Source organism: Tetrahymena thermophila (genome assembly GCF_000189635.1).
Source record: "Tetrahymena thermophila SB210 genomic scaffold scf_8254371, whole genome shotgun sequence".
Classification (NCBI taxonomy): Eukaryota; Ciliophora; class Oligohymenophorea; order Hymenostomatida; family Tetrahymenidae; genus Tetrahymena; species Tetrahymena thermophila.
The window spans coordinates 454,012-479,851 of record NW_002476155.1 but is presented as its reverse complement, the minus strand read 5'-3'; the positions used below and the strand labels follow the sequence as shown (position 1 = coordinate 479,851).

The following is a 25,840-nucleotide window of genomic DNA, read 5'->3' as shown; positions in this document are numbered from 1 at the left end:
TTCAAATTAGGAATGCTCAATTTATTAGTATTATAATGTATAAAATAAATAAATCAGATTTGATTAAATATATACATAATAAATATAAAATAGCTCTTGAAGATACAAAATCAAATTGATAAAATAATATAAAAATGATATGAAATAGCACGAACCATTAAATTACTTTCAGTTTGAGATATTTCATATGCAAGAACAGCTATTTATAGAGCTGATTATTTTTATTTTTTATATAAAATAAAAACTAATTTTTTGAAAAATAATAAATTTGACAGTACTAAAAAATAATTTTCCAAGAATAGATGATTAACAATTTCATCCATAAAATTAATATTTAAAATACTAAATTATAATAATCATATGTTTTATTTATTTAGATAAATTAATTATTTGGTTCATTAATCTATATATAAATCAATGAAAGAATATTCAGCTTTATGGTAGAGTACCTTTTAAAGTTATTTTTTTAGGATTAATTAAATAATGATATATAATTTAATCTCATTTTCATATTTATTTAATGTATTTATAAAATTGTAACTATATATTCCTGATTTATATGAATCATTTGCTGTTATTTCAAACTAATTAGTATGAGAAAACTACTGTAATAGCTATAAATATTATTATTGAGTTACGTTGTAACTATTTATTTGAATTTATAATTTTATTCTTCTGGGAATTTCTACTTCAAAATTTTATAGAAATTAACCTTATAAGAAAAAGTCTCTTTACAGTTTAAGAATTTATATTTTAGGATTATTTTAAATGATTTTTTAAATGATAAACTAAGCTTAAATACTTTTATTTAAATCAAAAGATATTTATGCAATATTGTTATATATTCCAATATTATTTATCGTAAATTTTTCTATATTTTAATTTTTAATTATGTATTCATATATGTCAAATTAAAATTGATTTATTTCTTTATTTAAAAACACACTAACTTCATTTAATCTTTTGTATTCTTAAAATATTTGAGTTATACACTAAAGAGCTAATTCAACTTCTTCATCTTAAAAATCATTGAAAAAATTCAAATGAAGCTTTTATAATTCTTCTTTATTATTTTATAAGAAATCTATTATAGAAAATATTCTGTTTTTCAAAATTTCTGCATAAACATAAATATAAATTTTGTTGAATTTGCATTTTGATTTCATAGCAAATAAATTTATTGGCTAAATATCCTACTCTTATTGAAAAGGATATTATTTTAAGATTTCAATTTAGAAGTGTTTATTTTCACAATCTATTTTGATTGTATTTGATTAAATTTGAAAGTATACATCTTGTAAATAGTTAGATTACTCATAATAATCTATCATTTTACCAAAAAGCTACATTAATTGATCATTTGATTCAGTATACCTATAAGATTATATATTTATTTTTATAAGTTGTTTGCATTACTAAATTATATCTACTATTCTTATTTACAAATAAAATTAGTATAAGTGTAACATAATAAAATTGCATTTCTCTTTATTAATATTTCTCAAAAATTCTTTAAGCTATTCACTATTAGAATCTTTCATGTATAAAGCTAGTGAATCTTTGTTCACCTCTATACCTTTTTTAATAAGATATCTTAGCATACTTTAGCATGTAATATAAGATGTTTTAACATGAGCTTCATCAAAATAGTCCATTATGTTATATTCCCTACTGTTTAACATTACATATTTTTATTCTGGTTAAGTTTCAATTTTTAAAGGTTCAGCAGTTTATTATATTATTTATTTTGACTTATTCTGTCCCATTTTATTTTAATATTTATACAAAATTATTCAATTTAATTATGATATTTTTCTGACAGTATATTATCAATTACACTAATTTAAAAAAATTAGCTAATAGATAAATAATATCCATAAATAAGGTGATTATGAAAATTTTTAATTCATGAAATAAGATTTTATCTATCAGTCATATTTTTTAAATTTTTTACATGATCAATAATAAAAAAAAAATTATTTTATAAAAATACTTACAAGTAGTTATTAATGAGGTAAATTTGACTAAATTATCAATTAATAGTAATGATTTTCAAAATTTTTTTGTCAATCTTTAAAATAATTTTTTTAAGAAAAAATTTCATTAAAACATACTCGAAAATTGTACTTAACTTTAAATTTATCACGTATTTATTCAAATACATATAAATAAAACAAATAAACAATTTTATATTTATTCATATTTACCTTAAAGTTTTAAGTATTTACTGAAATTCATTAAATTTAAGAGCATTATATTCAAAAATTTTAATTTATTTAAAAAAATTTTTTAATGCTAAAAATTCACATGAATCAAAACATAAATATGAAATAAATAATTTAGTTTACTAATTTAATATTTTTCTTATAATAATTTATAAATATTTGGTAGAGATTTCATTTGTATAAACAAATAGAAAGACCAGAATGTAGAATTCTCAAAATTATTGATTTTGTTTTCAATTTACTTCATCAAATAAATCGTAGAAAATTAATTAAGGATTTGTTAATTACTGACCCAACATATCATATTTTTGAGAATTTAATATAAAATATGAATGAATGATTGCTTTTATTTATTATATAGTATTTGTATTCAATTCTAGTAATTTATCTGGAAGTTAATCAGTACTATAATTTAATTTAACAGAGATATTATCTTCTGAAAATACTCTAAACAAATTGTATTCATATTTATTATCATTATGTAAAAATACTTCTTTAATCTAGGGAAGAACTCTTCCATTCTTTTGTATGATTTATTCAATATCATTTACATTAACCTTTCTATAAAAGCTAATTTTTTGTTATTAAGATTATGATTTTTAGATATACTCACGGCAAATTGATTTTGATATTATTTAGCTTTTACAAAAACCATAAAAAAATTAAAAGATAAAATCTTAAGTAACATTTTCTTCCTTACACAACAACAGTAATGTTTCTAATTTTTCAAATTTTTTTGTATTAGATTGTTTTTTTGAATATTTAATGAAGGAATCAATACTATTAAATTCGATAAATGTTCTTCCATTAATAACAGGCCATAACATGTATTTAAATACCCTGAAACCTAATATGATACAGCTTATAATTGAGAGTATGTATAGTAATATGTAAAATAGCTTCATGTTATGGAATTAATTATGCTGATAAAGGAAGAGATTAAACATAATAAAAAGATAAGTTTTAACTAAGAAACCAAAAAGAAGCATGTTATTAGATATATTTAACCCATAAGATTAGACTGAATGTTTGAAAAAGCTATCACACAAATCCCTTAAATCTATTACTAAATGTAGAATTTCCTTACATATTAATAAAAAGCTAACTCCAAAGGCTTCAATACTTGAATTACAATAATCTTATATTCTAGTATTAAACTAAGTAACATAATAGCTGATCAAGCATACCTCAAATGCTATTAAATAAAATAAAAAATATTCCATTTGGAGATTTACGCATAGCAAAGCCACATAACTTAAAAAGTGAATAGCTGCAGAAGTAGTTTCTTTTAAAAATATGAAAAAGATATGAGAATTCTATATGTTAACATTTGGATCTCTTTGGTAAATTATAAGGTAGCATATAAAGAATTATCCGAATATTAAAGCAATAAGAGCAAGAGTAGTAATAACTACATTAATGGTTTCTGGATAATAAAATGTCCAAATTAAGATCAAAATATAATTTGGAACGCTTAAAACAGATATAACAAAAGCCTGGCCATCAATACCTTCGCTTTAGTATCGTGGATATTTGTTTCCTCTAATCAGTAAATAAAACTCTTCAAGCTAGATAGGATTGAGAAGAGCTATCAATATTGTTTCATAAATATTAGGATTTAAATTTGCAGAAATAGAAAAGAAGCATATAAGTCTCTCAATGATATAAAATGATACGAATGTATATTTAAATGTGTTGTTTTCATGCTAAATATTTTTAAAAATATGTATTCATCTATAATTTATCTGAAATGAATTACCTCAATAAACTAGAAGAAAAAATATATTAAACCTCCTGTGACTAATTTTATATAAAAAAATAGTAGAAGCTATAAGGGTTTTTCATTCATTTTCTTTAATACCTTTTTATTTTTTAGCTTTTCTATAAATTTTAAGTCTAATCTAAATATTTCAAACTTTATGATTTGCTTTTAATAGCAAAATCTTCGTTTTATAAATTATTGTTGTAGATGCGTTAAACTAATAATCAAACTTTATTAATTCTGATAAATATCTTTTTATATTTTATGTCTATAACTTTAAGATTGATCAAAAAAATATACATAGTGTTTTAGAAAATATAATCTAAAATTTAAGATTAGTAAATAGAATTGGCTTAAATTTTTTATAAAAACTTGAACCAACAAGTAATTTTAAAAAATTAGTAGTTAAAATACAATATATAAAAACCATATGTATACTTTATTAAGATAAATTAACTATTTGGTTCATTAATCTATGTATAAATCAATGAAAGAATATTCAGCTTTATGGTAGAGTACCTTTTAAAGTTATTTTTTTATAATCAAATAGATAATTGCATATAATTTAATCTCATTTTCATATTTATTTAATATATTTATAAAATTTTTACCTTATATTCCTTATGTATATGAATCATTTGCTGCTATTTCAAATTAATTAACATGAGAAATCTACTTTAATATCTTTAAATATTATTACTGAGTTAGGTTGTAACTATTTATTTCAATTTATAATTTAATTCTTCTTGGAATTTCCACTTCAAAATTTTATAGAAATTAACCTTATAAGTAAAAGTCTCTTTTCAGTTTAAGAATTTATATTTTAGGATTATTTTAAATGATTTTTTTAATTACAAGCTAAGCTTCCATGCTTTTTTATAAATCAAAATAGATTAATGCAAGATTGTCACATATTCCAATATCATTTATCGTAAATTTTTCCATATTTTAATTTTTAATTATGTATTCATATATGTCAAATTATATTTGATTTAGATCTTTTGTTAAAAACACACTAACTTCATTTAATTTTTTTTATTCTTAAAATATTTGAGTTATACAATAAAGAGCTAATCCAACTTCTTCATCTTAAAAATCATTGAAAAAAATCAAATCAAGCTTTTATAATTCTTCTTGATTATTTTATAAGAAATCTATGATAGAAAATATTCTGTTTTTCAAAATTTCTGCATAAATATTTATATATATTTTGTTGAATTTGCATTTTGATTTCATAGCAAATAAATTTATTTGCTAAATATCCTATTCTTGTGGTGGATGCTATTTAAAGATTTCAATTGAGAAATATTTATTTTCACAATCTATCTTGATTGTATTTGATGAAATTTTAAAATATACATCTTGTAAACAGTTAGATTACTCATAATAATCTATAATTTTACCAAATAGCTATATTAGTTAATCGTTTGATTCAGCATACCTATAAGCTTATACATTTATTTTAATAAGTTGTTTGCATTACTAAATTATATCTACTATTCTTATTTACAAATAAAATTAGTATAAGTGTAACATGATAAAATTACACTTCTCAGTATTAATGCTTTTTTAAAATTCATAAAATTATTCATTATTAGAATCTTTCATGTATAAAGCTAGTGAATCTTTGCTCACCTCTATACCTTTTTTAATTAGATATCTTAGCATACATTAGCATGTAGAATAAGATGTTTTAACATGGGATTCATCAAAATAGTCGATTATATTATATTCCTTACCTTAAAATAACATTAAATATTGTTATTTTGGCTAGACTTCAATTTATAAAGGTTCAGCAGTATATTGTATTATTTATTTTGATTTATTCTGTCCCATTTTATTATAATATTTATTCAAAATTATTCAATTTAATTATGATATTTATTTTTTGTCAATATATTATTTAATATTTTCAATTGCGCTAATTTGTATAAATAAGCAAATAAATAAATACATAATAATATCTATAAATAACGTGATTACGAAAATTTAAATTAATCAAATTAGAATTTATCAAGCATATTTTTGAAAATTTTTATAATAATTTTTTTGCTTAAAAAATTAAAATATTCTGCTTAGTTTTATTGTTAAAGGTACAGTATATCTAGTATATCTGTTTTATAAATTATTATCAAAAAAAAAGAAAAAATATGTAGATTGCTATTTAGTCGTTAATATATTAATATTTTATAACAAGGAACTGTTGTAAGGGTATTTTTCCTTATCCTTATTTAGATTCAATGCATAAATTAAATACTTTTTTAAAAGTTATAAAAAATAAACTTTTTATTTTATTTAATTCTAAAAATTAACATTAATCAAAACATAAATATGAAATAAATAATCTTCCTTACTAATCTAATAGTATTCTAATAATTTATAAATATTTAGTGGAAAATTTATTTGTTTAAACAAATACCAAGATAATAATTGATAATTCTCAAAATTATCGATTTTGTTTTTCAATTTACTTCATCAAATAAATCGTAGAAAACTAATTAAGGATTTGTTAATTACTGACCCAAAATATCATATTTTTGAGAATTTAATATAAAATATGAATGAATGATTGCTTTTATTTATTATACTGTTTTTGTATTCAGTTGTGTCAATTCATCTGGAACTAAATTTGTATTAAAATTTAATTTAACAGAGATATTATCTTCTGAAAATACTCTAAACAAATTGTATTCATATTTATTATCGCTATGTAAAAAATACACTTCTTTAATCTAGGGAAGAACTCTTCCATGTTTTTCTATGATGTATTAAATATCATTTACATTAACCGCTCTTTAAAAGCAAATTTTTTGTTGTTCAGATTGTGATTTTTAGATATACTCACGGCTAATTGATTTTGATATTATTTAACTTTTACAAAAACCATAAAAAAATTAAAAGATAAAATCTTAAGTAGCATTTTGTTCCTTGCACAACAACAGTATTGTTTCTAATTTTTCAAATTTTTTTGTATTAGATTGTTTTTTTGAATATTCAATGAAAGAATCAATACTATTAAATTCTATAAATGTTCTACCATTAATAACAGGCCATAGCATATATTCAAATACCCTGAAACCTAATATGATACAGCTTATAATTGAAAGTATGTAAAGTAATACGTAAAAGAGCTTCATGTTATGGAATTAATTATGCTGATAAAGGAATAGATTAAACATAATAAAAAGATAAGTTTTAACTAAGAAACCAAAAAGAAGCATGTTATTATATATATTTAATCCATAAGATTAGACTGAATGTTTGAAAAAGCTATCAATCAAATCTCTTAAATCTATTACTAAGTGTAGAATTTCCTTACATATTAATAAAAAGCCAGCACCAACTGCTTCAATACTTGAATTACAATAATCTTATATTCTAGTATTAATCTAAGTAACATAATAGCTGATCAAGCATACCTCAAATGCTATTAAATAATATAAAAAATATTCCATTTGGAGATTTACGCATAGCAAAGCCACATAACTTAAAAAGTGTATTGCTACAGAAGTAGTTTCTTTTAAAAATATCAAAAATATTTGAGAATTATATAAGTTAACATTCAAATCTCTTTGGTAAATTATAATGTAGCATATAAAGAATTATCCGAATATTAAAGCAACAAGAGCAAGAGTAGTAATAACTATATTAACGGTTTCTGGATAATAAAATGTCCAAATTAAGATCAAAATATAATTTGGAACACTAAAAACAGATATCACAAAAGCCTGGCCATCAATACCTTCATTTTAGTATCGTGGATATTTGTTTCCTCTAATCAGTAAATAAAACTCTTCAAGCTAGATAGGATTGAGGAGAGCTATCAATATTGTTTCAAAAATGTTAGGCTTTAAATTTGCAAAAATAGAAAAGAAGCATATAAGTCTCTCTATGATGTAAAATGATAAGAAGGTGTATTTAAATGTGTTATTTTCATGCTAAATATTTTTAAAAATATGTATTCATCTATAATTTATCTGAAACGAATTACCTCTAAAAACTAGAAGAAAAAATATATCAAACCTCCTGTGACTATTTTTATATAGAAAAATACTAGAAGCTAAAATGGTTTTTTATTCATGGTCTTTAATACTTTTCTTTTAATTTTAAGTTTTATATAAATAAATATTTAAAAGTTTAAATTTTGCTTTTAGAAACCTTGAAAATATTCGTTTTATAAATTATTGTTGTAGATGCATTAAATTAATAATCAAACTTTATTAATTCTGATAAATATCTTTTTATATTTTATGTCAATAACAACAGGAAGATTGACCAAACAGATAAACATAAATATACACTCTAAAATATTTATCAGTAAACAAAAATCTTTAAAAATATATTTTAGTTTAAATATTCTTAACACAGTAAAAATAAATTATTTTCCAAGAATATATGTTTAAAAAATTGAATCAATAGAGTAGTTTCATTCATAAAATTAATATTCAAAATACTAATTATAAAAATAATATATATACTTTATTATGACAAGCTATGATTTAATTCATTAATCTATGCACAGATCAATGAAGGAATTCTCAGCTTGATGATAGAGTAGTTTTTAAAGTTATTTTTTTACAATCAAATAAATAATGGCATATAATTTTATCTCATTTTCATATTTATTTAATATATTTTTAAAATTTTAACAATTTAAGTTATATGAATCATTTATTGCTATTTCAAACTAATTAACATTAGAAAGCTACTGTAATAGCTTTAAATATTCTTACTAAGTTAGGTTTTAATTATTAGAAAAAGTCATTTTACAATTTAAGAATTTATATTTTAGGATTGTTTTAAATGATTTTTTAAATTTAAAGCTAAGCTTGCATACTTTTATTTAAATCAAAATAGATTAATGTATGATTGTCATAAATTCCTATATTATTTATCTTAAATTTTAATATATTTTAATTTTTGATTATGTATTCCTATATGTCAAATTATATTTGATTTAGTTCTTATGTAAATAACACATTAACTTATTTTGTTTTCTTAAGTTATTTGAGTTATACGCTAAAGGGCTAATTCTATTTCATCTTCTTAAAAGTCATTGAAAAAACTCAAATTAAGCTTTAATAATTCTTCTTGATTATTTTTTAAGAAATCTATAATAGAAAATATTCTGTTTTTCAAAATTTCTGCATAAACACCTATATAAATCTTGTTGAATTTGCATTTTGATTTCATAGCAAATAAATTTATTGGCTAAATTTTATGTTCCTCTTATGGAGGATGTAATTTTAAGATTTCAACTAAGAAAAGTTTATTTTCACAATATATTCTGATTGTACTGTATTAAATTTGAAAATTTACATCTCGTAAATAGTTAGATTACTCATAATAATCTATAATTTTACCAAATAACCGCACTAGTTGATCGATTGATTCAGTTCTCCTTTTAGATAATAAATCTAATTTTATAAGTTATTTGGATGACAAAATTACATCTACCATTTCTGTTTAATGATATTAATGAGAGCTTGTGAATCATAATTAAATTGCATTTCTCTTTATTAATAATATTTAAAAATTCTTTAAATTATTCGCTATCAGAATCTTTTATGTATATAGCTAGTGTATCTTTGCTCACCTCTAAACCTTTTTTAATTAGGTATCTTAGCATACTAGCATGTAAAGTAAGATATTCTAGCATTATTTTCATCAAAATAGTCAATTATGTTATACTCCTTACCTTATATTAAACTACATATTTTTTTTATGGTTCTGCTTTGTTTTATAATGGTTCAGAAGTTTATTGTATTATTCATTTTGACTTATTCTGTCCCATTTTATATTATAATATTTATGCAAAATTATTCAATTTAATTATATTATTTTTCTTTCAAAATATTATTTAATATTATCCATTGAACTTTTTTATATAAATAAGCCAATAGAAAAATAATATCCATAAATAAGGTAATTATTAAAATTTTTAATTAATGAAATTAGAATTTATCATATCAGGCATATTTTTGAAATTCTTTCTACTATTAATTATAAAAAAAACAAAAAAAATATTTTAAAAAGAAAATTACGAATTATTATTAATGAAGTAAAATTGACTGTAGTATCAATTCAAAGTTAGCTGCTTTTCAAATTTTTTTATGAATCTTTGAAATAGTTTTCTTACAAAAAATTTCTTTAAAAGTTGCTTGTAAATTGTATTTAACTTTAAATTTATCACATATTAATTTTAAATACACACAAACAAACAAAGTAAATAAATAATTTTATATGTATTCATATTTACCTTACAGTTTTAAGTATTTAACGAAATTTTTTTAACTTAAGTGTATCATATTCAAACATTAAAATTTAATAAGAATAAATTCATCATATTATTTTTAACTTTATCAAAAAAATAAATCTTAATAAATCATTTTAGGATTGCAAAGCATAAAAGGTTCAACTTTTATTTTGAATAGTTAATAAAAGTGTAATTGCTATTAAATTTAATTTACATAGCTACTAAGAGCTAACTATAAATCTAAATTTTAGTTCAGAAATACTTTTGTAATCATATCAACTTCTAGCATCAGTTAAAATAACTAAATTATTTTGTTTGATTTATTAATTCTTAAATATATTTAGGATATTTGAGGTAATATTCTTCTGTTAATTTTTATTACACTTAAAAAAAATTCTATATTTAAGTAAAACTAAATAGAGACTGCTTGAAAGGAGCTTTTTTAATTTTAATTTGATCTGCTGTGTAGATTACCTTAAATTTCACTTTTTCCAAAGCAGTAAAATAAATAAAACAAAATTTCTTCTTATGTTTATTCGGATAAAGTTATGTGTATCATTACATACTTGAGATTTGCTAATTAGCTTTTTATTTTTTATTAATTTTATGTTGATGTCAGTCTTCTCAAACTTACTTAATCATAAATATTGATAGCTGGATATCCATATATATAAGAAGTTATAATATATTTATAATATCTGATAGTACTGATAGAAAAGCTAAGGATCTGCAAAAATACTAATGTATAATCTTATTTTTTTATTTTCAGAATATTAAAATCAAATTAAAATAGCAGGTAGCAACTAAAATACAGCTGTATTATAAAAAAACCTTCTATAATAATATCAAATACAAAAAACCCGTAATTCTTTAATACTCTAGTATTCAACTTATTTAGTATGAATCTGTAGTCTAGATTTATGAAGGCAATTTGTTAAATTTATAACAAAATAAAAAAGTATAGAGGTATTTTTTTTTATTTCTCTTTAATAAAAATTTCCTTCCAAATCCGACAAGCTTATAAAACACTTAAGCTTGTATAAATTTCCCAAAAATATGGCATTTCGTGAAATAATAAAATTAATTTTAAGTAAATATGAAGCTAGAAGGATGTAAGAATAAATTATTTAATAATTTAATATTAAAAATCTTTTTAATTAGCATAATAATCTTTATCAAAATAGTGAACGAGCAAATGATAATATACTATAAAGAAGTTCATAACAATATATAGCTGAATAAAGCAACTTAGTAGCTAGTTAATTATGCTTTGAGAGCATAGTAAATTAAAAACAGCTATAATTTATAAAGGAAGTAAAATTATCCCTTCATCAAAGCACTCCTTGAATAAATTGTTTTGAATATAGTCAGGAAATCTTTAGTTTTTTGAAATAAAATAAATCTAATTCAGATAAAAAGGAATTAAAGCAAGAATTTATATGAATTCATTTTTTTTCAAATCATTTATGGTAAATAATTGAGAAACAGATGCTAATCTTTCAAGTATGATTATCAGAAAAAAAACAAATTTTAATACTTTTCTCTCATCCTATTTTATTTTATAATTTAAATAAATTTTTTTTTTTAATGAAAATAAAACTTACAGAGAGCTAGAAAAACAGGTAAATTAAAAGTATTAATGTATTTATTTTGGTATAAATAAAATAAAATATCTATAATTTTATTTTTAGGTTTGAATTTTCTATCATATTACTTCAAATACTTTTTAAACGGACTTATTTTTTTTCTATTTATTCTAAAATTTGATTTTGTAATTTTTAGAAGTCTAAATTAATTTTAAAAATAGTAAATTTTTATTTTAATAAAAAAATTATTTCTTGTATTCAAAAATAATTTTGGAAATTATTAAAATATATTTAATTATAAATATAAAATTATTTAGTCAAATATTTTAGCTGCTGTGGTTTATCTAATTACATTATTGTTATAATTTGTTTAATTACATCCTTAGAATTTGATATTAATCTAAAAACGTTTATATCAAAAATATCTTCAACTTTAATTATTTATATAAGCAATAAAGCAAGTATCTCAAAAAAGTAAAAAATTATTTAGCTTCATAGCCATGTCAAATAAAAATCAAAGGAATGTTAAGGTAATAGAATAAGAAGGAGAAATAGACGAAGACGTAGATAATTAAGTGTAATAATAAATTTCAAATTCTGATTCATAAAAAAACAACCTAAGCAGAACAAATATCTAAGGCGAACATGTTTAGGAATCCTAATAGATAAAAGTCAAGAATGAATGCAAAGAAAAAGTATTTGACGATATTATAGGTTTAAAAAGTTACTTTGAAGAGTATAAAAGTAAAGAACTTAATGAAATTAGTGACAAGATAAGTAACTTAAAGTAACATTAAAAATTAAAAAAAGATGATTAATTCAATTAATTATTTGTTGATAAAATAATAGGATAGCACAAGAAAATAATAAAATAAGCATTTAAAAAGTGAAAGAAAACATTTCAGAAGAAGAGAAAATTAAGCAAATCAGATAAGTATTTTAATTAGCTCCCTTATATATACTAAAGCTCAAAGGATTAAAAAACCGTATGGCCAAGATAGAAGACAAACTTTCTAGTGCGAAAAATAAACTTAATTTGTAAAATACCTAAAATAACAAATGACAAAAATTCTTATTTATTTAATTAAATAAAATCTTGTTTCAATAAAATGAAAATCAAAAAGCACATCAAATGGTTAAAAAATGATAAATATTAAAAAAAATAATTAATGAACAAATAGTAACTTTTAAAATTAAACAGATTAATTTAATATTTATGAATGATAATCACAAATAATATTTGTCAAAAATTTATTCATGTTTTTTTTTATGTCATAAATATTTCAAAAAAAAATAGTAAATTAGAGTTTAAATAAATTAAAAATAACTAAAATTTCAAAGTCGAAAATATTTATACAAAAATATTATAATAAGTTAATGTCTAATTGATTTTTGGTGCTAATATTAAATGAAGCCTAGATTATAAGACAAAGTGATTATCTAACTTACTATCTATATAACTATATATATATATAAATATATTTATACGTTTTGATTAACATTTCTTTACTGTTTAAGAAATAAAAGGAGATATTTATTTATTATATTGGATTTAAGTAATAACATAAATAATTTGTACTCTTTTTTAAATTATGATGACATACCTTTTTTTAATCGTTATGTTGATAAATGAAGCGTCAAGCTATGATTTTAGAGAATGTATTTTATATTTTTTAAATTACTATTACTTCTTGTTTGAAAAAATTCTAAATTTAAAAAACTACAATAGTAATAATAAATAAATGTTTGCTTGTTTGCTTGCTTGCTTTTGCTTATTTGCTTGATTATTTATTTATTTGCTTGATTATTTGTATCTATTTATCTCCTTTTATTAATCTTTGAATTTGAATTTGTTTTTCTTCTTAATTTTCATAAATGTTTCAAGCTATTTATAGAATTAAAGTATGAATAAAGCTTACAATGATTTAAAATTTATGAATGGTTGAATATGATTATTATTTAGTATTTTAATATTAAAAATTTATAATGATTGTACAAAGTAATCCTGCATTTCAGTGAATAGGATGGAAAGATTTAGCTTCTTAGTAGATCATCTTCTACAATATTTCTTTAGTAGGTGTGAATTTATCCCAAGACCAATCAAAAACTTACTCACACTCAGGTTCTTCATCAGGGTAATGAAGTCCTTCGAAGTAAGGATGTTCGATGCATTCTTTAACAGTATAGCGTTTTTCTGGATTGAAAGTGAGCATTTTACTTAAAAGGTCAAGAGCTAGTGGATTTGCTTTCGGATAAAGACTCTACCATGATTATTTAGTTCTTTTTGGTTGAGATTTTATATATTTAATAGCATCTTAATTGCCAATATAAGCCATATCTTCTTGAGTAGGGGTTCCTAAAACTGCTATGACACGCTAAACTTAATCTAGATAATTTTCTCCTGGGAAAAGGGGTGTTCTTCCTAATAATTCAGCAGTGATGCAACCAACTGACCAAATATCAACAGCTTGATTGTACTCACTAGCATTCAAAATAACTTCAGGAGCACGGTACCAACGAGTAATTACGTATTCAGTCAAGCTTTCACCAGGCTCTTCGAATCCACGGGCCAGACCAAAATCGCAAATTTTAAGATCACAGTTCTTATTAAGCAAAATATTGCTGGGCTTTAGATCACGATGAATAACATTTGCAGAATGAATGTATAAGAGACCACGAAGAATTTAATAGACAAAATATTAGATATGCTCATCGCTGAGTTCTTAACGAGAATAAATAACACGGTGCAAATCAGTTTCCATCAAATCAAATACCATGTAGATATCTTCGTCACCTACTGGCGCGTTAGGCTTAATAACATCTAAAAGTGAAATAATATTATCGTGTTCAAAGAATTTTAAAAGTTTGATTTCTCTGACAATACGCTTTGCATCGATCAAATCATCATAAGCATTTTAAACCTTTTTAATTGCAACTTTTGAACCATTTTCTTTATTTACTGCTGAGCAAACCACACCGTAAGCTCCATATCCGATCTATTTTATATATTCATATTTCTCATCGACAACAAAAATAGTCTGCCCACAATCAAATTTGTGCTTACCAGGAGGTACTTGAATTGGTTTTTGAGGCTTTTCTTGGTGCTGTTGTGCCTACTAATGCTACTACTATTGCTACTATTGTTGTTACAGCTATTACTATTGTGCTTGTTATTGCTAATTTTATTATTACTACATCTACTTAACGTGATTATATTAATTCTATAATTATTATTGCTGCATTTTTATATTTTCTTTGTCCATGTATGTATGTTTGTTTGTATTTATTTTATATATTCAGTTTCTCTCTTCTTTCTCTTCTTTTTTCTATTAAAATTAATTAATTAATTAATTTTTGTTATAATTCAACAGTTAATATAATAATAAATTGTGCTTTTAAATTGCAATATTTTTTTTTTGTTATTTTTTATTTCTTTGCGAATTTTTAAAGAATAATTTTTCCTAAACATTTGTTATTTTTTGAAGCACGCAAAATTCATTCTTAAAACACCCAAAAAGCTTTCCTAATTTATTAAGTGATAATTGGCAGTCAATAATTTATTATAATTTTCTATCTTAAAATTTTGAATTCTCACATTATTTGTTATTGGCCGTACCAATATTTATTTTAAAAGAATTAAACTAAAACTAAGTTTTATTACACCATACAATAATAAGCAAGATTAAATAACCCATTATGAATCAATTAAATAACAAGCTGAAATCTTAAAAACGATCCTATCATAATTCAAAGACATTTTAATTTGCAATCTTTTGTAAATAAATTTAAATTATTTTATCAAATTTTCTCGTCATATAAAGCGATAAATCAATAAATAAATCTGTTAAAAACAAAAATAATTTTAAATTTTTAGAAATATATTTAAAGTTTTTCATATAAATTATAGTTTATTGCTAGGAATATAAGTATCAATTAATAAATAAATATTTTTATAATTTATTGACATAAAACTCTAATAATTTTATTCTTTTAATTCATTTATTATTTTTATTTTTTAAAGAAAATATTTTTTTTGAAATTAAATTTAATCTGATTAAAATAATAAAAAATTTCCAATAAATAATTATTTTTATGATAATTTATGAATAAAATTGTAATAATTTTATGCTTTTAATTTATTTATTTATATTTTATATAACTAAAATCTTTTGTTTAAATTTAAGTATTTAGTATCATTAATAAAATTACTGCAACTCTTAAGTCAATAATTTTAATGAAATTTAATAAATATAAATATAATAAATTTATGATTTTAATCACTATATGATTATTTTTTGTCAATTTTTTAATGAAAAATGAAATTTATTGTTACAAATGATATAATTAATAAGGATTTTCAATTAGTTACTTGGATAATACTTAAATTATTAAATTGTAACTTTTGAACAATTTTAAAAAAAATTTTTTAAATATTAATTTTATAAAAATTTAAAATAAATTCAATTAAAATTTCTTTTAATGGTTTTTCATTTAATAATAAATTTTTTTAATGTTAAAATTAAGTTTTTAATTGGATTTTATTATTATAAAAATAATGCAAAAATTCAAATTTATAATGCTTTTATTTCAGAATTCATCTAAAAATTATTAAAATTGAATATTATTCATGCTATTTAAATTGAGATTAATTATATTTGGATAAATCTAAAAATAGTCTAAATAACATTTATAAAAAAGAAAATATTATTGTAAATAAATTTTTTTTAAATATTGAATTGGATATAAAGAATAAATTAAAATTATGGTAATTAAATATTTTTTTTATAGATTTCTTAAAAAGAAGTTTACATTTTATTATAACTACCTCTGATAGTATTTCATTAATATTGTTATTTTGGAATTGTAATTTTATCAAATATTATTTAATCTTGATTTTTTATATGTAAAATCTTAATAGAATCTTTATTAATTTATTTAGTGTATAATTTGATTTTCTTTTACAGAAAAGAAAAGTTTATTTAATAAAATATCGCTTTGAGTTTAAAATGAAAACGAAATTGAAAATTTTGTGTTTACTATTGATAGCAATCTAATTGTTTACTTACACATAGTGCTAATCAGATGATGGCTTACTTAAGTTAATATTACTGTAAGACTACTAAAATGCAAGATGCTTAGATGGAACCTCGCCAGGATTCTATTTTAGAGAAGGTTAAGGAGAAGGTAGAAATAATTTCATGATTCATCTTTAAGGTGGTGCTTGGTGCTAAGGTAGCAACGAAGAAGAAATTATTGATAGCTGCTTATAAAGATCAAAGACAAGCTTAGGATCTAGTTCATTTTGGCCATAGAATATGACAAATTCTGCAAATTTAGATCAATCTATAACAAAAAACCCAGCTTTTTATAACTGGAATGTTATATTTGTAAATTATTGTGATGGTTTTGCTTATCAAGGGAATAGCTAAAGAGAGCTAAATTCAACTACTACCCTTTACTTTAGAGGGAAAGAGAATATGATAGCCTTATTTAATTACCTACAAAAAAATATGAATATTACAAATGCAAACAGAATAGTTTTAAGCGGTTCAAGTGCTGGTGGTATAGGTGCAACAAATTGGAGCTAATATTTGAGATCTTTAATGCCTTAAAAAGTATTAGTCTAATTAATTAGCGACAGTGGATTTTTTGTTGATGATGGTTGGTTTAACCCTAAAGTAATTTAATATAAATTTTTATTTTGTGTTTTTACAATAATTTTTTTAATTCTAAAAAGATGTGGTAACTATAAATGGATATTGCTTACAATAAATAAAGAAAAGAGATAATACCTCTAAACTGCTAATATTTAAAAGACGATACTTAGTTGTATAAATGCATTTAACCAGTTTATAATTATTATTAACTTGAAATACCTTCACTTTTTTTGCTAAGTTCATATGACACATATGTGCTTGCTATTTAAAAATAAGTAAAATGTCTAAAAACTAAAAATGGATTTTATAGCTTCTATAACTGCAATGATCAATAATGGAAACTTATTGAGGAGCTAAGGACTAAGACTATTTAAACTTTACAATAAGTATTTGTTGATAAAAAAAATATTAGTGTGTGGACTGTTTCTTGTATTAATCATATGTTTGAATTAGATTACCCTTTTTACAATTCTGGGTTATTTACTTCTCCCTATCCCAATGGAGTTACTGCATCTGAATCAATTGTTTAATTCCTTAGAGAACCTTTTTCATAAAAACAATACATTGATATGTCAGCATATCCAGAAAATGAAAAATGTAGCTATTTAGTAACAAGCAAAAGTTCATAATTATGATTTTTAAAAATAATAAAGTTATAAATAGTGAATAATTATTTAAAGTTCTTAAAGATATATATGTTATTCATAATTTATATTAAGATAAACTAATTATTTTTACTCAAAAATAACATTACTTTTCACAAATAACAGCAAAAAAATAACAAAAATAAATTTTTAGCTACAAAATTTTTATATAATTTCATTTAAGAGCTTTAAAATTAAAATAATTTTTACACACTCAACAAAAAAAGCATTTCTTCTATTAAAACTCCAATACTAAGATTACAAATTAATAAATTTAGATTTTTAATTAATTTTTTTCTAATAAGGTCTATACTTATACTGAAATATAATTAAATTTTTGATTACAACTTCTAAATACTAAAATTTAGATTATCTTTTATTCATTAAAAATCTAAATAAGTATTTATTAATCAAAATTATTATTTTTCAAAACAATCTCTTTGCAAAAATGAGAAGTTTTGAATAATTTTAGACAGTCTTATTGGTGTTCAAGTCATAGCTTAATTTAAAAAAAATTATTTTTTTTCGATGTAATTAATAAGTTAATAACGAAAATATTCAAATAAATTTAAATTTATTTAAATTAAAGTATATTTTTGTAGTTATTATTTACATTACATCATTACATGAAAGTTAGAAGATTTTATTTAATTTTGTACCTTAGAAAATCAAAAATTTTAAATTACTTCAAAATAGTACCAAAATAAATTTTTTTGGTTGCTTGATTATAAATAGTTGATAAAAAAGATGTATTTTTATTTTTCTTTCTAGAGCAATTCTGGAATATTTCCAGTATTTATTATTCTTTTATGATTCAATATTTTTTGATTTTGATCGTAAGTATAATTTTATAAAAAAATATCTGCAGTATTTATTACACTCTGATGTTTTCACTGCATGATGGAACTTAAAAATATCAAAATAGTAAATTTAATATTGGGTTTATTTTAAAAATTATAGAGTATTTGCGATTCCATATTGGTCTAAGATAATTTAGATTTTTAAAATACGGCTATTATTTAATTTTTGATACTTGATGAGTATTACAAAAAATATAGAGAAGAAAAACAAACCAAATTAAAAAAGAATAATAATTGTTTTTTTTATTAATAGATTAACATAATTAACAAACAATATAACAAAGATTAAAAATAAGTAAAAAGTAAAAAATACAATTAAAAGAAATGCAAGAAACCATAAGTATTGAAGGGGGTTCAAATAACTGTGAATCTTCTACAAATAACTAAATACAAGAAGAATCGGCTCAAAACGAAAACAGATTTGAAGAACAAGGTTTTGATTACATAAATTCAGATATGATTGACTGCGAAAATAGCTACAGATAAATTGATGTTGATAACTATGGAGATATGTAATTATAAAAATATAATTATGGATATGAAATAAATTATGATGAAGATAGCAGCTTAAATTCAATTAAATATTAAGAAAAATCTTTTGAAAGTATTTCAGAAGATAATTCTGATTACTCTTAAAAGAGCAAGAAATAACCATTAAAAGTACTTAGAAAGACAGGAATGATTGAAATAAATAGACATATAGATATTTAGCTTAATATCATGCTCTTAGGAGACATTTTTATCCATAAAGATATATTTGTGGATAGCAGAGATAATAAATTATCGAATGTTTGTCCGGTTTCTGCTTATCGCCCAGTTATAGCTACAGAAAAAACAGAAAAATATTGCTTAGCATTTGTTGATAATAGTTAGATGGGAATTACTGATATTAACTTTCCTATTTAGTTGCTAGCTTCACTGAATTATGATAAAGCATACAGAATTTCTTAAAACTTAGCCTAATTATATAATTTTTATTAAAACTTGTAAACTTTGCAGTAAAAGGTTTTTTCTTACTACAGAAATGACCATTCTAAAATAGAGCATATAATTTATAATAACCACTAATAATCATTAAAATTAGCTTAGAATTATCTTAAGCGCATAACACAGGACAAAATAATAATGTTTCATTATAAAAAGATTGATCCAAGTACTTTAACTCACAAGTTGCACTATACAGGAAGTAATATGACTATGAGTGAGCTATTTACAGGAAAGTCTGACTTCTCAGTATTAGAATAATACATGAATAGAATTGGTACTCCAAGATATATTGATGCTTAAGGAATGGTAAATTTGATTGATGCAAAATTTTAAGGAAATACAACATTTGACTTAAATCTAATTACTCTTGATGACTTGATTATTCCTTTAAATTGCTCAATAAAAAGAATATTTTTAAACGAGTTTGAGATTGTCCCTGGAGAAAAAATGAGTGAATATCTTGATATACACATCCTAGATGCTAATTTAAATATAATTTAAGATGTTTTGGCAAAACGTAATTAACCTACTTAGGTTTAAAATGTTTCTTAGCTTGAATATGAAATGAAAGCAGAAATATTTTTATAAAAATTTTACTAAGAAGAAAATCGAGATCTGTAACAAGGTGTCTTCGCTTGATTTAATAAATTAAAATAAGATAAAAAACAAAAATTTTAATTACACATGAAAAATATATCTACATTATATAAAATAATTACTAATATTCTTACAACTATCTATATAAAAAAGCAAATAACTTATTTTAATATTTATCTCTATAAAAATAAACTGAAATAATATAATTAATATATAAATATTTGATCAGGCAATTAATTAGCTGATAAGGTGATTAGGGATTACATCATTGATTTTCAAATTATTTTACTTTAAATGTTTAAATTAATTAAAGAGTGATTACATCATTCTTTTAACTAATAATCACATTTTTTCGTAAATTCTTAATTAATTCTATGTTTTAATTCCAGTTGCTATTTATAAAAGAAATTTATTACTATTTTCATTCTAAATATCTTAAAATTCAATTTATTCTTTGGTTTTTTTGCTAAATATATAAAAAAAGTCCATCAAATTATCATTAAACAAAAAGAGTCTAATTGATTAGTTTTCTCTTTTCAAAATTGTTGAATAAAATCTTATTTTTATCAATAAATTTAGTTTTCAAATCATCTCAATTTAAATGAAATCTAAAAACTATCACTAAACAGTAGAACAATTTAATAAGAAAATTGTAAAAAAAAAAAAATAAATATTAATTTATATAGGCTAAATAATTAAAGTGTAAACAAGTAAAAATTGTATAATTTTATTTGCATATTGTTATACTTTTATACAAAAATGTTTATCATTAAAAAGTTAAATTTATCAAAGATAGAAAAAATCAACTGACAAAAATATATTTTTTAAACTTTTTATAAAAAAATAGAAATTAAAAAGTGTCTCGTTTCATTAAGTTGCTAAAATTAAAGTAATAATACAGAATAAGTAAATCATATTTTTTTTATTGGTTGAGCTGAAAAATATGACATGAAAAAATAGGAATTTTATTTTAATTTTTAAGCTAATAACAGAAAACCTTTTTTTAGCATTTATGTGAGCCAATCAAATTTTTTAAAAGAAAATAATATTGTTTTTGATATGATATCAAAAATTTTTGATTTAGTAACATTTTGATCTATGAATAAATGGAAGTAATAATTTGACAATGTTTGTAAAATTTACAAATAAATAAATTGTTTATTTGATAAAAATATTACTTTAAAATATTTTTAATTTTCTATTTTTGGAGAAACAAATCTGAAATTAAAGAGAATATTCTATTTTTACTTGATTATTAATTTAAATAAACAAATTTAAACTTTTGACTAATTTCAATATAAACAAAATAAAGGAAGAAAGAAAGAAAGACTTAGAACTTGTTTGTTATTTTTGATAATTTATTGAGAAAAAAAATATTTCTAACAAATAATAAATATAACAATAAGAAAATAGTTTTTAAGTATAAACCAAGAAAAACTAAAGGAAAATAAATGTTTGATTGATTGATTTATTGGTTAATTAATTGATTGAGTTAAGGAGAGATGTAAGGAGGGAGTAGTTATATGTTTTTTTGTTTTGTTATTAAAGTTTATTGCAAAATAAATAACATAACCTTTTGCTTTTTTCAGTTAAATTGAAATTTTTTAATTTTATTATTAAGTTTTTTTAATTAATTAGTTTTTCTTTGTTTTTTGTTTGCATCAATTCAGGAATAATTAATTCGATCATTTCATTCAGAATTAATATTTAATTGAATTAAATTTTTTAAATTTATTTTATGCATAGCAATTAATCATTTGCTTCAAAAATTACTTTTTTACTAATTGATGATGCTAAAATTAAAATTTAATTATTTTTTATATGTGGATTTTAATTAGGTTTTACTGCAATTAAATCACCATCTCTTGGAGCTATTCATGTGGAAAAGCTCAAAGAGAGTAAAAGTCATTGCATTAGCAAGAGGTTTTCTTACTAGACGAGGAGCTAGCCCTCTAAAATATCCATTAACTCCTTCATGTTCATATATCTTCTTAAATGCATCGAAAATACCATTGTATGTTTAGTCAGGATTTTTATCAAATTTACTTATAATTTAAAGTCTTGCTCTTATAATTTCAAAAGGATGGGAGACTGTAGTGGCAATTAAACCTGCTGTCATGCCACTGAATAGAGATGAAATCAAATAATGAGAATTGCTTTCAACATGAGTAAAAGAGCTTTTCAGAAGTTTATAAATTACGTAATAAGTACCAGCAAAAGGACCTTCTTTTAAGGCACTTGCTAATGAACCTTTCATAAAAGAAGAAACACCTTCATATTTTATTATTTTTCTAATACCATCAAACATATTTTTATACACATTAAATCCTATGACTTAGCTACGTGATGCTACCACACCAAGAGGATTTGTTAAATAAGCACTTGCCATTCTTGCACAAGCTGAAGCTGTGAATTAAGAAAATTAATCATCTTTTTTTGAGCCATTCTGATGGAAAATTTTTTCAAGCTAATGCAAAATAGAGAAGTACATTGATGTACCTGCACAAGAACGAACTAATTCTGGTGTCAGACCACGAAAATAGCCCTTGAGGCCTTCAGTGTTGTAAATATATTTGCCAACAGTTATAAAAGATTCTGCAAAGTTAGCTTTTTAAATAGCCTCAGAATGCATAGGATTAATGATTATTCCTATCTTGATAACTTCTAAAGGATGAAGAATAGTGCTAACAATTAGACCTGCTATACCACCATGAAGGGCATGATTTGTTTCTTATGTTGTATGAGGGGTTTCTACTAAAGTTGTTGCTGCTTCTGCAGGGTCTATATTTATCTTTTTCTAATTTTAAATCATCTCTATACTAAATACTATATTTTATCTTTCTAAATACTAATTCAACGATTAGCTTATTTTTTAGCTTCTTTTTGTTGCTTTGCTTTTTTAATTAATTATCTAATTACGATTTAATAAATATTTATTTATTTATGGAAGCTCTTAATTTCATTCTAAAAATTATGTGTTTATATGATTTTTTGGTTTCTAATTTAAATATAGCTTTTTTAAGGGGGCTTGTTAATTCAGTCATTCACTAACTCTTTCATTCCATTTTCACTTTAGATAGATACTTGCTCCAATATTCAATAATTTCTATTTTATTCGTATTTTTTCTATGAGTAACTCTACTAAAAAACTAATTTATACATTTGAAGGGGGAGATTTTTAAATTTATGAGTAAATAAATATTTTTATTAGCCCTTATTAACTATAAGTCTTAATAATTCTAACCTCTGAATACTTATTTGATATCAAATATTTATTTATGGACAAGCTATGATAAAAATTTATTGCATTGTTTAAAGTTAAATTTAGTTATTTTTGATTTTTTCATTAATTGTTATGATGCACTTTAATAAAATTAAGTTCTGCAGTTGCAGGTGAAAATAGCTCTCAAGAAAAGAAAATACAATGAAATTCTCTTTTTTAAACCTAATCTTTTATTGAAAATCTATAACATTATTATAAAGCTCATATTTCTAATTTAAGAAAATTTTAAAGGTTTGATAACAAAATTAAAAGTTAAAGTAAGATTCATGAATTTTTAATTAAATCTAGTTTTAATATAGTTAAAATTTTAAATTTCAGCAATGCATCATAAATTAACTCCAATTTTTTTAAGAATATCTTTATGAAAGAAAAAGAAAATAATTATTTGCTTAAAATTTTATAATAATTTTAGAGATTTTTTTTAATTAGTTAGATATTTCATATTTATTTTTTCTAAAATTAAATTACGAAAAAAGAAGAAGAATGTAAATATTAATTCAACATGAATTAATTGGATTTTGTAACCTAAAAGAAAACTTTATTATAATATTTTATTAACTTTGAAAAAATATTTTTTTTATCATTAACAAGTAAAATATGAAATCTTTTATGTTTAAATAAGAAAAATAAAAAGATAAATGTTAACATTTAAATAAATTTAATCTCAAGATTTCTGATTTTGTTTGCAAAAAAATTAAATGTTTTTACAATCAAAATAATCAAAATTTACAATAAAAAAATATTATATAATAAATAAAAAATAAATAATTTCTTTTTAAAATTTAATTTAATTACTTCAAAAATACAATTAAAAAATATATTTCATTTCTTAAAAATAATTTAATTATTTTTATTAGAAATTATTTGAATAATTAAAATATTTAAAAAAGCTTTTAATCTAAAATCATTATCTATTATAATAATTATTTAAACAAAATATTTTCAATTGTTTTTGAAAAATAATTTTTTAATTTTGTTTAATGTTTATCTTTATTAAAAATAATTTTTAGAATTTAAATTGTTAAAAGTAATAAAAACAAACTAAAGCATATCAATTAAAAATACCTTTTTTTAACTTTATTACAAAATTGAGTAAAAGTTTGTAAGGTGTGTATGAAACCAATTGCCTAGAACAATCAAAATTTAAACTGCATAGCATAAGAAGGCATTTTATAAGTTAATTATATTTAAGATTTAAAATTAAACAAATTCTATTATGTTTGGTTATATTCAAATTTAATTTTAAGCTATCAACTAAACTGAAACAATTATATAAATAAATAAATATCCTTTCTCTAAAAAACAAATTTAGGGACTTTTTTACCCATTAATAGAATGGTGTCATATTTATTTAAATTAAATGAAAATAATTAATAAGATTTATGATTTAGAGAAAGCTAGTCAATTTGAATTATTTTTTATAAAGTTATTTACATCAAAGTAGGATACTTTACAAATAGAAAAATAAGAGAGTTTATAAAAGTGGTTTGAGAACTAATTTAAGCTAAAGAAAATTTCTTTCATAAATTCAAAGCCATCTAATAATATAGCTCTCTAAATAAAAACAAAGATTAATTCTATGGGATACTTTTTAATTTTTATATTTTGGCTCATATTTGCGCAGCTTGCTGATTCAAAGCTTTGTTCTTTCTTTAAAAATAATGGGCTCATATGCAATAGAGAAGCAATAAAAGGATTAGCTTTTGATAAATAAAATAATCGCTTGATCTCATATGGATTAGAGGATGTGGCGATATTATGGGATTTAACATAAATGAATGATTTAAAGATGTTTACAGCTCAAAACAGCTAAATTGTTAGCATTTTTTTAGATTCCGATTAAAATGAATTAATTATTCTAAACTAGAATGGATATCTTACAATACAATCTTATCCATCAGGCTAAACTATAAAAGAATTTAAAATCACTGACTAAAGAGTATCTGACAGCTCGTTTTTTCATCCGTATTTACCATACGCGTT

At 21.2% G+C, this 25,840-nt stretch overlaps 11 protein-coding genes across 11 annotated transcripts; 4 read left to right on the top strand and 7 right to left on the bottom strand. All coding sequences in view use genetic code 6, as the record gives it.

Annotated features, from left to right (window-relative positions):
* Positions 1–2,595: 2,595 nt before the first annotated feature.
* On the bottom strand, positions 2,596–3,033 carry TTHERM_000469288 (hypothetical protein; the record flags this gene model as incomplete). Its single annotated transcript, XM_012800263.1, has 1 exon — positions 2,596–3,033. The coding sequence occupies one exon, from the start codon at positions 3,031–3,033 to the stop codon at positions 2,596–2,598; it is 438 nt and encodes a 145-aa protein (XP_012655717.1).
* A 499-nt stretch (positions 3,034–3,532) lies between these two features.
* On the top strand, positions 3,533–3,898 carry TTHERM_00469270 (hypothetical protein; the record flags this gene model as incomplete). The annotated part of the gene is made up of 1 exon (XM_001025123.1): positions 3,533–3,898. The coding sequence occupies one exon, from the start codon at positions 3,533–3,535 to the stop codon at positions 3,896–3,898; it is 366 nt and encodes a 121-aa protein (XP_001025123.1).
* A 554-nt stretch (positions 3,899–4,452) lies between these two features.
* TTHERM_00469260 (hypothetical protein) lies at positions 4,453–5,823 on the bottom strand (the record flags this gene model as incomplete). The annotated part of the gene is made up of 1 exon (XM_001025122.2): positions 4,453–5,823. The coding sequence occupies one exon, from the start codon at positions 5,821–5,823 to the stop codon at positions 4,453–4,455; it is 1,371 nt and encodes a 456-aa protein (XP_001025122.2).
* Positions 5,824–6,595: 772 nt separating this feature from the next.
* TTHERM_000469259 (hypothetical protein) lies at positions 6,596–7,027 on the bottom strand (the record flags this gene model as incomplete). Its single annotated transcript, XM_012800262.1, has 1 exon — positions 6,596–7,027. The coding sequence occupies one exon, from the start codon at positions 7,025–7,027 to the stop codon at positions 6,596–6,598; it is 432 nt and encodes a 143-aa protein (XP_012655716.1).
* Positions 7,028–8,928: 1,901 nt separating this feature from the next.
* TTHERM_00469250 (hypothetical protein) lies at positions 8,929–9,497 on the bottom strand (the record flags this gene model as incomplete). Its single annotated transcript, XM_001025121.2, has 2 exons — positions 8,929–9,388; positions 9,439–9,497. 2 exons carry the CDS (start codon positions 9,495–9,497, stop codon positions 8,929–8,931), a joined length of 519 nt encoding a protein of 172 aa, XP_001025121.2.
* Positions 9,498–12,329: 2,832 nt separating this feature from the next.
* Positions 12,330–12,892, top strand: TTHERM_00469240 (hypothetical protein; the record flags this gene model as incomplete). The annotated part of the gene is made up of 2 exons (XM_001025120.2): positions 12,330–12,616; positions 12,679–12,892. The coding sequence occupies 2 exons, from the start codon at positions 12,330–12,332 to the stop codon at positions 12,890–12,892; spliced, it is 501 nt and encodes a 166-aa protein (XP_001025120.2).
* A 192-nt stretch (positions 12,893–13,084) lies between these two features.
* Positions 13,085–13,840, bottom strand: TTHERM_000469239 (transmembrane protein, putative; the record flags this gene model as incomplete). The annotated part of the gene is made up of 2 exons (XM_012800261.1): positions 13,085–13,714; positions 13,826–13,840. The coding sequence occupies 2 exons, from the start codon at positions 13,838–13,840 to the stop codon at positions 13,085–13,087; spliced, it is 645 nt and encodes a 214-aa protein (XP_012655715.1).
* Position 13,841: 1 nt separating this feature from the next.
* On the bottom strand, positions 13,842–15,092 carry TTHERM_00469230 (cyclin-dependent kinase-like Serine/Threonine kinase family protein; the record flags this gene model as incomplete). Its single annotated transcript, XM_001025119.3, has 1 exon — positions 13,842–15,092. One exon carries the CDS (start codon positions 15,090–15,092, stop codon positions 13,842–13,844), a length of 1,251 nt encoding a protein of 416 aa, XP_001025119.2.
* A 1,618-nt stretch (positions 15,093–16,710) lies between these two features.
* On the top strand, positions 16,711–18,121 carry TTHERM_00469210 (pectinacetylesterase family protein; the record flags this gene model as incomplete). The annotated part of the gene is made up of 2 exons (XM_001025117.3): positions 16,711–17,507; positions 17,567–18,121. Exons 1-2 carry the CDS (start codon positions 16,731–16,733, stop codon positions 18,119–18,121), a joined length of 1,332 nt encoding a protein of 443 aa, XP_001025117.2. The 5' UTR covers positions 16,711–16,730.
* A 1,193-nt stretch (positions 18,122–19,314) lies between these two features.
* Positions 19,315–20,616, top strand: TTHERM_00469200 (hypothetical protein; the record flags this gene model as incomplete). The annotated part of the gene is made up of 1 exon (XM_001025116.3): positions 19,315–20,616. One exon carries the CDS (start codon positions 19,315–19,317, stop codon positions 20,614–20,616), a length of 1,302 nt encoding a protein of 433 aa, XP_001025116.1.
* Positions 20,617–22,429: 1,813 nt separating this feature from the next.
* Positions 22,430–23,386, bottom strand: TTHERM_00469190 (carrier protein; the record flags this gene model as incomplete). Its single annotated transcript, XM_001025115.3, has 1 exon — positions 22,430–23,386. The coding sequence occupies one exon, from the start codon at positions 23,384–23,386 to the stop codon at positions 22,430–22,432; it is 957 nt and encodes a 318-aa protein (XP_001025115.1).
* Between the last annotated feature and the right edge of the window lie 2,454 nt (positions 23,387–25,840).